Raw genomic sequence first — 17,887 nt, forward strand, 5'->3', positions numbered from 1 at the left:
ATATATATATATGTGTGTGTGTGTGTGTGTGTGTGTATAAAAATTTAATAATGAGGGTAGAAATTGATATTAATCAATTAAAACCAGTGGCCTAGCATATTTAAAAAATCTAAAGATTAAAATTATATTACATACAAAATTAAGAGGAATGACCACCAAAGTGGACTCCTATATGCTAGAAATAGCCTAACCACGAACAGTATGTTCTCAAGAAAAAAATGTGTCTAGTTCTGGAAATTATATTTTGTAACCGACAGACTGCACTGATGATCCTGCAGATATTTACATGTGTAAATATTAACAGGTGAAACCATTGGTACGTAGGTAATCCTTTTTTTAATTTTTACAGTCTGGCGTTTTGCTGAAATTTTTTTCTTGAGAAAAAATTTTTGTGGTTAGGCGATTTGACATCTATTTGTAGCATACAGGAGTCCACTTTGGTGGTCATTCCTCTTAATTTTGTATGTAATATATCATCATCATCATCATCATCGTTTAACGTCCGCTTTCCATGCTAGCATGGGTTGGACGATTTGACTGAGGACTGGTGCAACCGGATGGCTACACCAGGCTCCAATCTAATTTGGCAGAGTTTCTACAGCTGGATGCCCTTCCTAACGCCAACCACTCAGAGAGTGTAGTGGGTGCTTTTACGTGTCACCCGCACAAAAACGGCCACGCTCGAAATGGTGTCTTTTATGTGCCACCCGCACAAGAGCCAGTCCAGGGGCACTGGCAACGATCTCGCTCAAAAACCCTACAAGGCCAGTCAGGCGGTACTGGCAACGGTCACGCTCAGGATGGTACATCTTATGTGCCACCCGCACAAGAGCCAGTCCAGGGGCACTGGCAACGATCTCACTTGGCTTGCCGGGTCTTCTCAAGCACAGCACATTTCCAAAGGTCTCGGTCAGTAGTCATCGCCTCGGTGAGGCCCAATGTTCGAAGGTCTTGCCTCACCACCTCAGCCCAGGTCTTCCTGGGCCTACCTCTTCCACGGGTTCCCTCAACTGTTAGGGAGTGGCACTTTTTCATGCAGCTATCCTCATTCATTCTCACCACATGTCCAAACCAGCGCAATCGTCTCTCTTGCACACCACTACTGACGCTTCTTATGTTCAGCTTTTCTCTCAAGATACTTACACTCTGACGGGTATGCACATTTACATTACACATCCAGCGGAGCATACTGGCTTCATTCCTTGCGAGCTTACGCATGTCCTCAGCAGTCACAGCCCATGTTTCACTGCCATGTAGCATGGCTGTTCGTACACATGCGTCATACAGTCTGCCTTTTACCCTGAGTGAGAGTCCCTTTGTCGCCAGCAGAGGTAAGAGCTCTCTAAACTTGGCCCAGGCTATTCTTATTCTAGCAGTTACACTTTCAGCGCACCCACCCCCACTACTAACTTGGTCACCCAGATAGCGGAAGCTATCAACTACCTCTAGTTTTTCTCCCTGGAATGAGATAGAAGTTGTTTCCTGTTTGTTTACAGTGTTTATTGCACCTGAACATCTGCCACATACAAAGACTAACTTTGTAGTTAATCTGCCTTTGATATTGCTGCACCTCTTATGTGTCCATAGCTTGCACCAGGTACATCTTATAGAGTTACTACCTACTCCTTTACTGCATACTGAGCAGGGCCATCTACCTGAAGGGGTTTGTGTTTTATCTACCTTCCTACTTATTAGGATTTTGGTTTTTGCTAGGTTGACTCTAAGTCCCTTCGATTCTAGTCCTTGCTTCCACACCTTAAACTTCTCTTCTAGTTCTGATAGTGACTGCGCAATTAGTGCAAGGTCATCAGCATAGAGGAGCTCCCAGGGGCAACCTGTCTTGAATTCCTCTGTGATCGCCTGGAGGACTATGATAAATAGGAGGGGGCTGAGGACGGAACCTTGGTGGACCCCTACCTCTACCCGGAATTCATTACTGTACTCATTTCCAACCTTCACCTTACTGACAGCATCTCTGTACATGGCTCGCACAGCTCTCACTAACCATTCTTCTATCCCAAGTTTCCTCATTGACCACCAGATAAGGGATCGGGGGACCCTGTCAAAGGCTTTCTCCATGTCAACAAAGGCCAGGTACAGAGGTTTATCCTTGGCTAGATATTTCTCCTGCAGCTGCCTCACTAGAAATATGGCATCAGTGGTGCTTTTACCTGGCACGAACCCAAACTGCATCTCATCTAAATTGATTTGCTCCCTAATTAGTTGGGCTATGACCCTCTCCGTAACTTTCATAACCTGATCTAACAGCTTGATGCCTCTGTAATTATTAGTGTCTAAAGCATCACCTTTACCTTTGTAGCAGTTTACTATGGTGCTGCTACACCAGTCATTGGGTATGACTCCTTCGTGTATCACCTGGTTCGTAATACGGGTGACTAGGCTATAGCCAACACTGCCAGATATTTTGAGCATCTCTGCAGTGATTCCTGATGGGCCGGGGGCTTTCCCTGTCTTCATACTCTTAATTGCTTTATCTACCCTGGTACTGTCAACTCGGATAGCTGGTTCCTCTGTTGGGTCGACATACGGCAGGCTCTCTTTCTCCCATTCATTCTCTTTATTAAGCAATATATATATATATATATATATATATATATATATATATATATATATATATATATATATATATATATATGTATACATATATATATACATATATATATATATATATATATATATATATATATATATACTCTTTTACTCTTTTACTTGTTTCAGTCATTTGACTGTGGCCATGCTGGAGTACCGTTTTTAGTCGAGCAAATCGACCCCAAGACCTATTCTTTGTAAGCCTAGTATGTATTCTATCAGTCACTTTTGCCGAACCGCTAAGTTACGGAGACATAAACACACCAGCAACGGTTATCAAGCGATGTTGGGGGCACAAAGACAGACACACAAACACATACATATATATATATACATATATACAACAGGCTTCTTTCAGTTTCCGACTACCAAATCCACTCACAAGGATTTGGTCAGCCCGAGGCTATAGAAGAAGACACTCGCTCAAGGTGCCACGCAGTGGGACTGAACCCAGAACCATGTGGTTGGTAAGCAAGCTACTTACCACACAGCCACTCCTACGCCTATATACACATATGTATATACATATATATATCTGCATATATATATGTGTGTGTGTGTGTGTGTGTGTGCATATACATATATCATCATCTTTTAATCTCCAGGTGCCAGTCAGGCAGCACTGGCCACAACTACAATTTCAATTTCACTTAACTCAACAAGTTTTATCAAGCATATCGTGTCACCTAATCCTTCAAGGGTATTTTTAAATCGGCTGGTCACACAACACAGCTGTGATCTCACTTTACTTGCCAGGTTTTCTGAATCACAGTATATCTCCAAAGGTCTCAGTCTCTTGTCATTGCTTCAGTGAGGCCCAACGTCCGAAGGTCATGTTGCACCACCTCATACCATGCCTTCCTCGGTCTACCTCTCCCACAAGTTCCTACCCCTGTTAGGGTATGATACTTCTTCATACACCTGTCCTCATCCATATGTAACACATAACCATACCAGCACAATCGTCTCTCTTGCACACCACATTTGATGCATCTTATGTCCAACTTTTCTCTTAGGGTACTTACACTCTGACATGTATGCTCACTGACATTACACATCCACCGGATCATACTAGCTTCATTTCTTTCAAGCCTATGCAAGTCCTCAGCAGTCATGGCCCGTGTTTCACTGCCATGTAGCATGGCATTTCGCACACATGCATCATGCAGACTACCTTTTACTCTGATTGAAAGGCCCTTAGTTGCCGGCATAGGTAGGAACTCTTCGAACTTTGCCCAGGCTATCCTTATTCTAGCAGCTACCCTCTAGGAGCATCCACCCCCACTACAGACTTGGTCGCCTAGGTAGCGGAAGCTATCAACTACTAGTTTTTCCCCCTGGCATGTGATGGAATCTGTTTTCTGTACCTCTTCAGTGTTTATTTCTCCTGTGCATCTGCCACACACAAAAGCTATCTTCCCAGTTAACCTTCCTTTGATATTGCTGCACCTCATATGTGTCCATAGCTTACACCAGGTTTCTACCTATTGCTTTTCTATAGATCAAGCAGGACTATCTACCTGAAGGGGTTTGTGATTTGTCTGTCTTCCTATTTACCAGGACTTTTGGTTTTCGCTAAATTGACTCCAAGGCCCTTCGATTCTAGACCTTGCGTCCACCCACTAAACTTCGTCTCCCAGGATCAGCCCTGTCTTGAATTCCTGTTATTGCCAGTAGGACTATGATGAATAAGAGGGGGGGGGGGCTGAGAACTGATCCTTAGTGAACCCCTACTTCTACCCAGAATTCTTCACTATATTCGCTGCCAACCCTCACCTTACTGACAGCATCCATGTACAGGGCTTGTACAGCTCTTACTAACCACTCATCTATCCCTAGTTTCTGCATCGCCCACCGGATAACGGATTGGGGGACCCTGTCAAAAGCTTTCTCCAAGTCAACAAAAGCCAAGTACACTGGACAATGTGGATTTACACAACAATATTAAGTATAGATCAAATCAATCTAAAAGAACTCATGAAAAATTTCAAAGGGCAGTGAAATTAAGAGCAGAGAGTGTATATGTGTTGAGCTTCAGATGTATAAACTTCTTATGGACAACTATACAGAAAGAGTTTCAACAGATTGGTAAGAATGACTGATGTTGATACAATAATGAATACTGCAAGTTGGTCGTCTGTCTTTTGAGGAAACACCAAATCTCATAGATGGAAGATAATCTTATAGAATTATTAGCCAATGAGTGACCCTGGATGCAAAACATACAGGTTGTATGTAGGTTGTTTATGACTTTTTGTACGATGCATAATTTAATGCTTATATAAAAATAAATAACCATTTACTAACATTTTGTAACATAATCTTTAAGTTTATTAAATTGGAACATTTTCATTTCTTTCCCTCCATTTTATTTACTCACATTTTGTCACCATCAAATATTTATGACCTACCTAATAAACAGAGTTTTCTGTACAATGTTTGTTAAGTTATACTTATAGAAGTGTAATCTGTTCTCAAAGGCCCACTGCCAGAAAGAGCCAATTACAATTGCACTAAGCCATTGTTGACTAGCTAAAAAAACAGCAAATAGCCATCATATCCCATTTTACCATTATACAGAAGGAAAGACAAACTGGATAATGATATAATTCTAGATGCAAAAATTTAGAAGAAATATAAAAATATAATAAAAACGGTGATTCATAGATAGAATTTGCTTGATCATAGACCTGACTGATTAGGTCTGAACTTCAGTGTCACAACAACATCAACAACCAAAAAAAATTTATATTTAGCACTAAATAAGAAAATCTAACATACCTCAAAAGTTATGATGACTGTATAATTCCTAATTCCGTTGTCATAATCCAAGAGTTTGTTCAGTTTAATAATTCCGTCTTCACCACTTACAAAGGCATCATTTCTTTTTGAGGGCTGAAGATTGAAAATGGTAAAGACAATGAGTTTTTAGAATGAGTTGCAAAATAGCTGTTGGTGAAAGATTAATAGCTAAAAGGGTAACAGCTTCAAACCATCTACCCATCCTGCAAGCTAGCAAAGCATCTATCCATCCCATCAGATATCAAATCATTTATTTATGCTGTCAACAATCAAACCATCTATCAATTTACCCACCTACCTACCCATCAATCAATCCATTCAAAAAGTTAGCAAACCACCCATCAATCCAACCAACTTTCAAAACTTCTACTGATCCTCCCAGCTATAAAGCCAACCCTCATTTAAAACAGACACCAAATCATCCATCTAACTAACAAGCTATCAAACCACCTACCCAACCAGCTGACAAAACATCCAGCCATTCAACCAGCAAGCTAGCAAAACAACCATCCATTTAACTAGCTATCAAAACAGCTGTCTATCTAATCAGTTAAAAAATCATTCATCCATCTAACTAATTATCAAATAATCTATTCATCTAATCAGCAAGAAAACTATCCATCCACCCAACCAATTCTCCAACCATTCACTCATCCTGTTATCAAACCATCCATCTCTCCCTCCATCAAATCAGTTATCCATTAGTCCATTCATCTGCTCAGCTATCAAACCATCCATCCATCAAACATACTAGGAAACCAATCATCCACCCAACCAACAACGAAACCATTCATCCATCTAGCTATGAAACAATCCATCCATCCCTCCATCCCTCAATCCTACAAGCTATCAAACCCTCCATTCATCCATACAGCTATCCATCTAACCATCCATCTATCCATGTAGTTATTCAAACAGTTATCAAACAATCTGCCCATCCAACTAGCTATTAAGCCATCCATTCATCCACCCAGCTATGAACTATCAATCCATCCAACCATTTATTAAGCAATCCATTGATCTAACCAGCTATCAAACAACCCATTCATCCAACCAGCTAGCAAGCCCTCCATACATCCAAACAACTCTCAGACAACCTATCCATTCATCCAGCTATCGAACCATTTACCCATCTCATTATACAATCATCCATCCATCCATCCATCTCTCTCCCCATCCAACAATCCAGAAAACCATCCATTCATCCAACCATCTCTCAAACCTACTATCCATCCATCTATTAAACCATCCATTCATCTCTACAGCTATTAATCAAGCCATCCATCCAACCAGCTAAACCAGCCACTCATGCTTACAACCAGCTAGGTAAATCAACCATCCTCCTAGCCAACAGTGAAACCATCTGTTCATCCAACCTTCCAACCAACCAGCTATGAAATCATTGACTTATTCCACCGACTGACCAACCAGCCAACTAACCGACCAGCCAACCAACCGACCAACCAACCAAACAACCGACCGACCAACCAACCGACCGACTGACCGACCCACAATTCAGTAAAGAAGTCAGTCACATGTTTGATAATGTGTATAATATATGTCAAAATTGGTTTGTATTTAAAAATTTACCTGAATATTCAACTTGTACCTGGATTTGGGCAACGATGGGATTGACCATTTGTCTTCATCTATTATATTTTGTGAAATATCGAAGACAGAAAAACCAATTGGTTCTGACTGGAAAAAATTAAAAAAAAAAAAAAAAAGGGGGGTAAATTTAGAAAACAGCAAAGATGGTATTGGATAACATTATACAAACCTGAATGAAAAAGAAAAAAAAAAAAGACAAGATGTCATCAAGTTGAGACACTTAATACATCTTGAAACATTGGGGATGAATTAAATATTTTAAAGTTATTTCCATCTCTGCCTTTATGCTGTGAGTTCAGTTTTTACTAGTATTGCCTTTGGCTTTCATCCAGTTGCAGACTTATAAGCACCTGTTGACTAGCATCAGTGCGCTCATGCCAACTTTCACCAATAATATATTATTTTGTATATTTTGTGAAATTATTAAACCATACATCTGATAAAGATCAAATAATCTTTTTGATGCAGAATAAATTAACTTGTATGCTTTTTGGTATTTTTAAGTAATTTTTTTCACCAACTTGACAAATTTATATCAACAGCTGATTAGTTTGGTATAACAATGCAACAAACGGCACAGGAGTGGTTGTGCAACATGATGATCCAACATCAGCAGCTAAATGCAAAATGCATGCACAGGGTCCTAATACTATCAGAGCACATGACTTTGTACAAAATGTCTAAGAAATAATGAATAAAAACCCTGGAAAGTCAATCAGAACCATTGCAAAGACTTTGAGGTTTTAGAATGCACCACCAGAAAAACATAAAGTCATCTGGTACAAGTCATATGTGATGCAGAGGGGTCAGTTTATGTTGTTGTGACAAGAGAGAATAATTTGAAATGTGCAAAGCACTCGCTAAAAGAAGTTAAAACACCAAGAAGCTGGAATGCTTTGGTTTTTCTTCAGTGAGAAACACTTCAATCAGAACGGAAAGGTAAACCAAAGGAATGGCAGATGGTTATGCAGAAACCCAAATGTGATGCCAATGGCCATGCATACTAAGTTCTCAGCAAGTGTGATAGTTTTGGAGGTGGTCAGCAGTGAGGGAGATGTCATTCCACAGGGCTAAAGAGTCAAAACTATTGTCTACACAGGTGTTGGAGAATGTTGTGAGGCCCTGGATAGACGGAGTAAGCAAGAGAAGACTACATTATCCAACAAGACTCTGCACCACTTCATAAGGCTTAAAATAACCCAAGCATGGACGTATGCTCATCTCCATGATCATGTTCTTCCAGACACATGGCCTCCTAATTCACCAGACCTCAATCCACTGGGCTATTATGTATGGGGCATAGACGAGAGAGAGAGAGAGGTCAATCGATGCACCTGTAAACAACCATACAATCTCGCAAATATGCCATAACCAACACTGTTTCCAAAATTAATAAAGATTATCTAATTCAAGCATGTCAATGCTTCCAACCCCATGTTGAAGCAGCCCTTGATGCTAATGGTGGATTTATTGAATAAGTGTGATAAAAGGGTTCTCAATTTGTACCAATTTGTTTTCAAATACAGCTTTACTTTGTTGAGCTATGCATCTTTTTCTAAATTCATACAAATGAGCTCCAAAACTGATGCACCCCGTATATATATACATGATATATATATATATATATATATATATATATATATATATATATATATGACGCACCCTATATATATTTATGTAAATATGGGGTATTTGGACTAAATTTGATAGTTTGCATAAAAAGAAACATAATATCTCATTGAAAAATAAAAGTATTGTAGCGTGAGAGAATTGTTATGTGAGGAACAAAATACAGTTCATCTACTTCTCAGTGTTGGTTGTCCAGTTGTGTTAAATACAAGACATGCCTTACCCATCTTGCCTGTCACAAGTAGCTACTGCTAAAGCCCTGTGTTGCCCTCATATCCACATACATCCATTCACCGCCACTGTACTGAGGCCAAAGTGGATCATGCTAGTCTTACTTTCTTCACTTCATTGCTCCCTCTTCCTTTTCCTCGGCTGTTGATGTCACTGCCCATTCCTTCTGGTTCACCTCATCCCCACAGTATTTTAAATAATAAGAAAATATCAACTAGATTAGCTTCCACCATGGCCTAAAGACTGCTCTGCAACCTAGCACATGCATTCCTCACTGTATCCATGGGAAGATATGCAAACACCTCCCTGATTTTAGCCATTAGCTTGACCTCGGTGTTGCAGACAGAGTGGTTGGCATATTTCTCAATTGTGCCCCACATGGGATTACAGGAGAATTAGGAGGTTAGAAATTGGGGCTGGTGAAGTCATAGAAATTCTCCAACAACCACTTCTGATTCTTTCTGGAAGTATGATAAGGAGTCAAATCCTTTTGCCACACATATGGTCTTCCAGTAGCAACCATTTCCAATTAGGATTTGACCATAATTTCCGGTAGCTCACATTGCATCTGAATTGAGAACAAGACCTTTTTCAAAGATGTAGAGCAACATGACATCAGCCTTACTGGACACACACTCTAAGATCATTACAATTTGGCAGAACTTGGTTTTCATGGTACATGAGACATCACATAGACTGTTGGCAAGCCACCTGTTGTGCAACTAGTCTTGGCAAAAGTTCTTTGCATCTGAAAAAGTGCCAGGTTATCCCTGACTTAACAGGATGTCTCAGCTTGTTAAGGAGCTTCTTTGGCCTTGTCAAGTGATTTTTTTCTTTTACCTTAGCTGTCAGAATTTCTCCCTTGCATCCCTTATATGAGTGGAAGTGAAAGTTCTACTTCAGTGCCATCTTCATCGTGGCAACTCCAGCACCCATCTCTCTCATCAAATCCTGGATTCCCTTGTTCAGATCTTGCATCACCCTGTCCTGCAGTTGTTGGTTTCAGAATGCCTGTTATATCCCTTCCAGCTGGTCACAGCATCATAGTCTCTGTTACAGCTGTCCATGTCATGTCTTACAACCTTTACGGTGTTCACAGAGCATTCAGCAGCAGCAGCAGTCATGATGTTGGCATTTTGATACTCAGCATGAATCATCATGATACTGGCAACACTTTTCTAATATTCAGATGACTTCCAGTCCTCCATGTCAGCTAACTTTTTCTCAACTACAACTTTTATCTTTATGCTCTCAAATGCTATTCACCAATACATCAAACTGTTCCTGAGAAAAAGGGACATAAAAACTCATCAAATTTAGTCCTAACACACACACATATTTATATATATATATGTATATATAACCCACATCCGATTGCACAAGACCTCAGGTGAACATGTAATACAATGGTGGGAGTTAAACATGATTACAATAAGAAATGAAACCTGAATGACATAACTAATGCATGTTGAGTGCATCCAATCGTATGTATAAATATATAAATAGACATATATATGCCTGTGTGTGTGTGTTTGTGTGTGTGTGTGTGTGTGTGTGTGTGCATGCATGTGGGTCTGTACATGTGTGCGTGCTGATGCATACACATGTGCAATGTACTTCTGCATTGTTTCTCCATTTCTATTCACTAAATCTCATTCACACATCTGTCCAATGTGTGGCTGAAACAGGGTGAAACATGGGGTCATTTGTTTATGATGTGAGCTTCTTAATCTCAGAACAATGATAAAAATACAAAATTTTTAAAAAAATTACAACAATAAACAAAAATAAAACTCCACCAAGTATAGGGAAGATAGTCCTAAAAAAGGTAACAATAAAAATTCTTCATGAGAGAAAAACATAGAAATGAACTTACCTCATTAATATTACGAGTGTAGATTGCATTTTCAAATTTTGGTTGATAGGTATTTTCATAAAAAAATGTAAGCTGAAAAAATACCACTTAGGATAAGAAAAAAATGTCATTGGTGCATAATAACATTATTGTTGATGTTGTTTAACAGTAAATCAGCCCTGATTGAGTGAGTTTTATGGTCAAAAATATTGCAGCCATGACCCAATCAGTTCCCTGGACAGGGTCAGCTAATATGTCTTTCCTATTTCTTAATAGTGATGGGTGTGGGTGTGGGTGTAATCTGAACTGGAAAATTATTAAAAATAGCAACCAAATTTCCCCTTAAATAACACACCATAATCTTGAACCAATTAAACTGATGTCATGCAGTCACTCAACCTGCTAGAAATAGCAATCAAATCTCCTTCAAATCACACTCCACCATCATAAAAAGAATACTTAAATAACATAGCCCTAGATGCACTTTACTAAAAATAAAAGAGAACAGTTTCAGCTGGAATACAGTAGATCATAGGAATGGTAGATAGAGGGTAGTTCTAAAGACCATCATCATTTTATGTCTGTTTTACATATTGAAATGAGTTGGGTGGTTTAACAAAATCCAGCAAGTCAAAGGACAATTCTCAGTAACAATTCTAAGTTTTCATAACAAATAATTTACTGTTTTAATATCTCCTCCTCATCGTCATCACCATCATCCTTCTTCTTCTTGCAAAGAACTGGCAAGGCCAGAGCTGCACAAGGATCCATAGTCTGTTTGTCCTTTCAGTTCTGACATTGTCTACAAATTTTAGAGTCTAACTCTTCCTAAAGATCAAGGAGTGACAATTTCTAAAGACTCAGGATTAACTCATCCTACTGCTCTAAGTCTAACCTGTCTATAACAACTGTATCTAACTTTTGTTAAAGAAACAGATCTAACTCTGCCTAAAAAAAGCCAGGTACCATTGTTCCTAAAGAACCTTTCCACGGATAACCTCCCCATTTCTTGAGAAGTTTTTGTATTATTATTTTTTTTTTTTGTACATAACCCAAACGTTTATCAATGCCTTTTGATCGTTTTCCCCACTTTTTTTTTTTTTTCGTCCCCTCGAAAAGAAAAACTCTACATTGTATTTGTCCCATCTGTGTTGAGCCCTGTGTGGCTAATAAAAGAAATCTATCTATCTATCTGTATGTCTGTCTAATGTGTGTGTGTGTGAGAGAAAGAGAGAGAGAGAGAGAGAGGCAAATAAGAAAATGGAGCGGATATAAAAACAACAAATATGAGCCAGTAAACATTCCATTATATCTATTTATTAGATGGTAACAAACATGTGTTACGTGGTACAAGTAACCGAATGAGATCAGGCAATAAATATATAAACAGATACATATATAGAGAGAGATGAACGGCTAATAATAGATGAGTGTACAGATACAAATTCCTTACAGCCATTTCTATCATGAGGCCTCAGAATCTTCCAAGTCATCCTCATCACGTCAGTGATATACAGGGATGAACAAACATTGGACAGAGATATTGGGTAATGGTTGAGCCTCAAGGCTTCTTCAGAGAGTACAAATGTTAGGAAACTAACATGTGGGGAATTCAGTTAGAATAATAGAGTAAGGTAAAATAAGGTAAGATAGAATAAAATAGATAAAAATAAGAACAAAAATAATGTAATGTAGTGTAATATACATGGTAAGGAAATATAGGAACTTCGTTTTAAGGTATTGCTATGATCTATGGTATTGCATCCTGTGGTAAGTAAATACAGTCACTCAGGAAATATAGCCATAGGCTGCGCTTTACATCATGTTTCCAGCAGTTTATTTAGTTTATATGAGAGATACACACCCAAACAAGTAAGTATCTACACGAGAGTCGTGAAGGGAGAAGCGATTCGTTGGGAAGTAAATGACGAACAGATGCCAAAGCATTCTATCAGAGACAAAATAGTCCGATAGTATATCATCATATTTAGATACGTAGCAAATTCGTGTAGTAGAATAATGTTTATGAGGTGGTTATTAAGTGTTATTACGTTGTGAGTAGGTCTGAGTACTAATTTCTATCTTATGAATCAGGTCCAAAATACGAGGGTTGATGTGGACATGTCCGAATTTAAAGTAGATTTAGGTTTGTAGACGATAGTTGAAGGGAGGTAACCGTGCATTGCAAAACTAGGGGGTAAACCATTCAGAGACACTAAAAGTAAGATTGGGATTATTATCAATTCTGAATATAAGCTGAAAGTATTCATGTTATGATAAAGGTTTGACTTAGGGAATGTAAATAACCTTATGTTACATTGTAACTATAATCATATCAGGATGTTAAGTGATAAAGGTTGTAACTTTGTAGCTATACGGAGTCAACCATAGTTACAATGGGGTTATCCTGGCTCATGTAGGGATGAAGGGATATATATGTAGTGTAAGTGTTAGATGTATTTTAATCCACCTAGGTATACAAGTACTAGTAATTATACATATCCCTGTATATCACTGACGTGATGAGGATGACTTGGAAGATTCTGAGGCCTCATGGTAGAAATGGCTGTAAGGAATTTGCATCTGTACACTCATCTATTATTATTCATTCATCTCTCTATATATATGTATCTGTTTATATATTTATTGGCTGATCTCATTCGGTTACTTGTACCACGTAACACATGTTTGTTACCATCTAATAAATAGATATAATGGAATGTTTACTGGCTCATATTTGTTGATTGTTTATCCTCTCCATTTTCTTATTTGCCTTATAAATCCTGGATAAATTTCCAATTTACTCTCACCCATACCTAGTATTCAATTGCAATATTGCCATGCAACAGTAAGCACTTGGTTAAAGATATGTAGGTACACATCCAGTAGTATATTGGATATTTAATATCCCTTGAATGGTTTCTTAACCTCTAAATTATAGACATATGTATATATATATATATATATATATATATATATATATATATATAATAATAATAATATTAGGGACAAAATCCAAAATTACAGGTAAAAACTCAATTAAAATCAATTTATAAAAAATTAAAATTCAATTGAGCTTTATAGATAAAATATATAGTTTTAGGGAAAATAACCAAGTTTCAAGAACTCATCGATGAAAATCCACTATCACATATAAAAAAATTAATAATTAAAAGCACAATAAATGAGTATAATATAAAGTAAAGTAAATATCATAAGATAAATATAATAAAAAGATTACACGTGTTTCATAACTAATTTTCAAATAGAAAGGAAATTTAAATCAATTAAAATCAATTGAAATTATCGAAAATAAATTCTATTCAAAAATATAGCTAATCGTCAGATCGTAAGTAGAACAATAATTAGATATATATATCTATCTCAACCAACAATAAGTACCAAATGAATTAATATGAAATACTTATTATATAAAGATAGAAAAATTATTAAAAATATCATAATATCAAAATAATAACCATTCAATAATCATCCCTTCATCCATTATAATAACATGTATATTATATACAAAAAACATCTTACATAAATTATCATTGTTTTAAATTATCATTGTTTTAAATACAATTTGAACGAAGTTTAAGTTTAAAATAATAATGAAGATAAAATTAGTACATATTTAACCGGTGTAATAGTTAAAGCTATATTATTTAAAGCTAAAGACGTTTATTTAATTATAATTAAAAATCAATTGAATAATAGAAAAATACAAGATTATTTATTTCTACAAACGTAATAATAAAAATATGAATGAAAAAATTATGAATGGAAAAATTATGAATGAAAAAATTAGGAAAGAAAAAATTATTAAGAATAAAAGATTAAACTTTATATATATATACAAAGTTTTAATTTAAAAAAATCTTTAACGATATTATAAACAATAAAGATTAATTATTAATCAAATATTATTAATCAAAATTAATCGAAAATATATCAACACTATTCAAATCGAAGTTCTAACATTATGTTGAAATGAAACTATAACTTCTAAATAATTTAGTGTTAAATAAGTTATCTATTAAAAATAATCTATAAAGAACCAAATGAATAATATAAAAAACAAGAATACATATTATTTTCAAATAGTAGAAAATCTTTAGAAAGTCTTTAGCTTTAAATAGTATAGCTTTAACTATTACACCGGTTAAATATGTACTAATTTTATCTTCATTATTATTTTAAACTTAAACTTCGTTCAAATTGTATTTAAAACAATGATAATTTAAAACAATGATAATTTATGTAAGATGTTTTTTGTATATAATATACATGTTATTATAATGGATGAAGGGATGATTATTGAATGGTTATTATTTTGATATTATGATATTTTTAATAATTTTTCTATCTTTATATAATAAGTATTTCATATTAATTCATTTGGTACTTATTGTTGGTTGAGATAGATATATATATCTAATTATTGTTCTACTTACGATCTGACGATTAGCTATATTTTTGAATAGAATTTATTTTCGATAATTTCAATTGATTTTAATCGATTTAAATTTCCTTTCTATTTGAAAATTAGTTATGAAACACGTGTAATCTTTTTATTATATTTATCTTATGATATTTACTTTACTTTATATTCTACTCATTTATTGTGCTTTTAATTGTTAATTTTCCTATATGTGATAGCGGATTTTCATCGATGAGTTCTTGAAACTTGGTTATTTTCCCTAAAACTATATATTTTATATATATATATATATATAAGGTTGAGGAGGGTATTGGATTTAACCAAACCCAGGAGGATACAGGTAATACCGAGTAAGTGCTGTATACCGACTAGTTTGCCCCAGTCGTTGTATGAACAGGATTGGGTATTATAAGTCGTGTATTAGCGTGTGTATATGTAAATATATAAAAACAAAAACCTTACCTTTGCTCTCTTTATCTTTTTGTTTTTGTTTTTATATATTTACATATATATATATATATATATATATATATATATATATACACACACACACAAGATATCATTTCCTGGGCATCAAGTTCCCAATTAAACCATTAATAAATAAGCAAAAAATAAATCATTAGCAAATAATGTAACTGAATTCTAACTTAATCACCATTAAGCTAAAAAATCAAAGGAAGAAAATATCCAGAGAAATTTACTTGATCAAACACAAAAAGTAAGCATACATGATACATGTTAGAAGCCCTTTGACAAAAAATGCTCTCTAAGATGAAGCTAAACTTCACGCTGAGGATGCTTAGTTCCAGAATTTACTCTCCAAACCAGCAACACTATTTGAACTGCAGTTTCATATGATTCAGAATTTGGCAGAATATCTGAGTTGTATTAAGAGTGAAATACAACATACACCACAGCCAGAGGTCGTGGATCAGTGAATCTATGATTTGAGAGACTGCTCATGCTTAGCAATGTGTTGATAACAATCATACACACACACATCACATACATAATAACATACATCATAAATTTGCACACTCATACACACACACACACACTTATACATAAGTACATGCATAGACAGATGCACATATACAACCATGATTACACACATAACACAGACACACACATCAAAAATATATTTGAACACATGAACATACACCACCATACTTTCTCCCCTTCATTTTCTGTGTCTATAATCTGAGTAAGTTTGTCCTATTAATATATAAGTATATATATATTTATACTTGAATGTTAAACATCTAGAAATGATCAGTTTTTGACTTTTCTTTATTTACATCAGTGGTTCTCAACCACTTTTTAAATCTATGGACCCCTTTAATTACTATTTTATTCTGGTAGACCCCTATAGCCATGTGATGTTTAAAAACTAATTTTATGGTAACATTTTTCTGAATTCCTATTTTATTTTTCACACATTAAGTTGTGTAGGTTCAACTATATTGGAGAAAGAAACCTAGCTTTTTCTTGCCATGCATACCACTACATACATCTAAAGCAATATTTTATCAGTGGCCTTTAAAATACTATTGTGGATCCCCAACTTGTTATTTTGTTGCATGGACCCTGCCCCAATCTTATAAGGATACTCAGGGGCCATATGAATCCTGGTTGAGAATCACTTATTTACATGTTTATATCTACATGTATATATCTACATGTATGTGTAGAGTGTTAGGTGTGATGTACAGAATTAAATATTGAAAAAAAAAAGTCGTCAGAATTTTGGAATAACTTCTTTCATTTATTTTATACACATATTAGCGCTTTCGCTATCTACATGTATATATTTTGTATATCAAACCCAAGGAGTTTTATCTATTTGTTTGCATCATTGTGTCAATATATATACACATGCACTAATACACACATGTATACATATATATACATGCATTCATACACATACAGACACACTTGACATACTGACACACTCATATACATGAATATATACATATATAGTGGAGGCGCAATGGCCCAGTGGTTACCAAACCAGGTTTTGTGAGTGTTTATTGAGCGAAAACACCTAAAGCTCCACGAGGCTCTGGCAGGGGATGGTGGCGAACCCTGCTGTACTCTTTCACCATAACCTTCCCTCACTCTTACTTCCTGTTTCTGTTGTGCCTGTAATTCAAAGGGTCAGCCTTGTCACACTGTGTCATGCTGAATATCCCCGAGAACTACGTTAAGGGTACACGTGTCTGTCGAGTGCTCAGCCACTTGCACATTAATTTCACGAGCAGGCTGTTCCGCTGATCGGATCAACTGGAACTCTTGTCATCGTAACCAACAGAGTGCCACAATATATGTGTGTGTGTGTGTGTGTGTGTGTGTGTGTGTGTGTGTGTGTGTGTGTGTGTGTGTGTGTGTGTTCACATGAATATATACAGACTGCACATTCTGAACTGTATTCTTATTTATAACTAATTAAATGAATCAAACCTTTATGCAGCAGATTTTGTCAACGGTGTCGTGACACTTAATAAGGACCAGCTGAAATGAAAAGTGAAATATAGCATTAAAATGGTATGTGTGTGTGTGTGTGTGTGTGTGTGTGTGTGTGTGTGTGTGTGTGTGTGTGTGTGTGTGTGTGTGTGTCTGTGTGTCTGAGTGTGTGTGTGTGTGTGTGTGTGTGTGTGCTTCTCTGTCTATGAGAAATGTGGATAAACACAAGTTTATGTTATGGT

The 17,887-nt window shown here is 36.1% G+C and overlaps 1 protein-coding gene across 3 annotated transcripts in view; it reads right to left on the reverse strand.

The window, feature by feature from the left end:
• Positions 1 to 17,887, reverse strand: part of LOC106877697 (protocadherin Fat 4) — a 133,235-nt gene that overhangs the window by 90,797 nt on the left and 24,551 nt on the right. For all 3 annotated transcript variants that reach the window (XM_089339770.1, XM_089339769.1, XM_089339771.1), the window contains exons 5-8: positions 17,643 to 17,693; positions 10,760 to 10,831; positions 7,003 to 7,110; positions 5,392 to 5,505 (exon numbers count right to left, since the gene is read on the reverse strand). In XM_089339770.1, the coding sequence (XP_089195896.1) occupies positions 5,392 to 5,505; positions 7,003 to 7,110; positions 10,760 to 10,831; positions 17,643 to 17,693 (345 nt within the window). The remainder of the gene's footprint in view (positions 1 to 5,391; positions 5,506 to 7,002; positions 7,111 to 10,759; positions 10,832 to 17,642; positions 17,694 to 17,887) is intronic.

This window comes from Octopus bimaculoides, chromosome 22, assembly GCF_046866305.1.
Source record: "Octopus bimaculoides isolate indiv1 chromosome 22, ASM4686630v1, whole genome shotgun sequence".
Taxonomy (NCBI): Eukaryota; Metazoa; Mollusca; class Cephalopoda; order Octopoda; family Octopodidae; genus Octopus; species Octopus bimaculoides.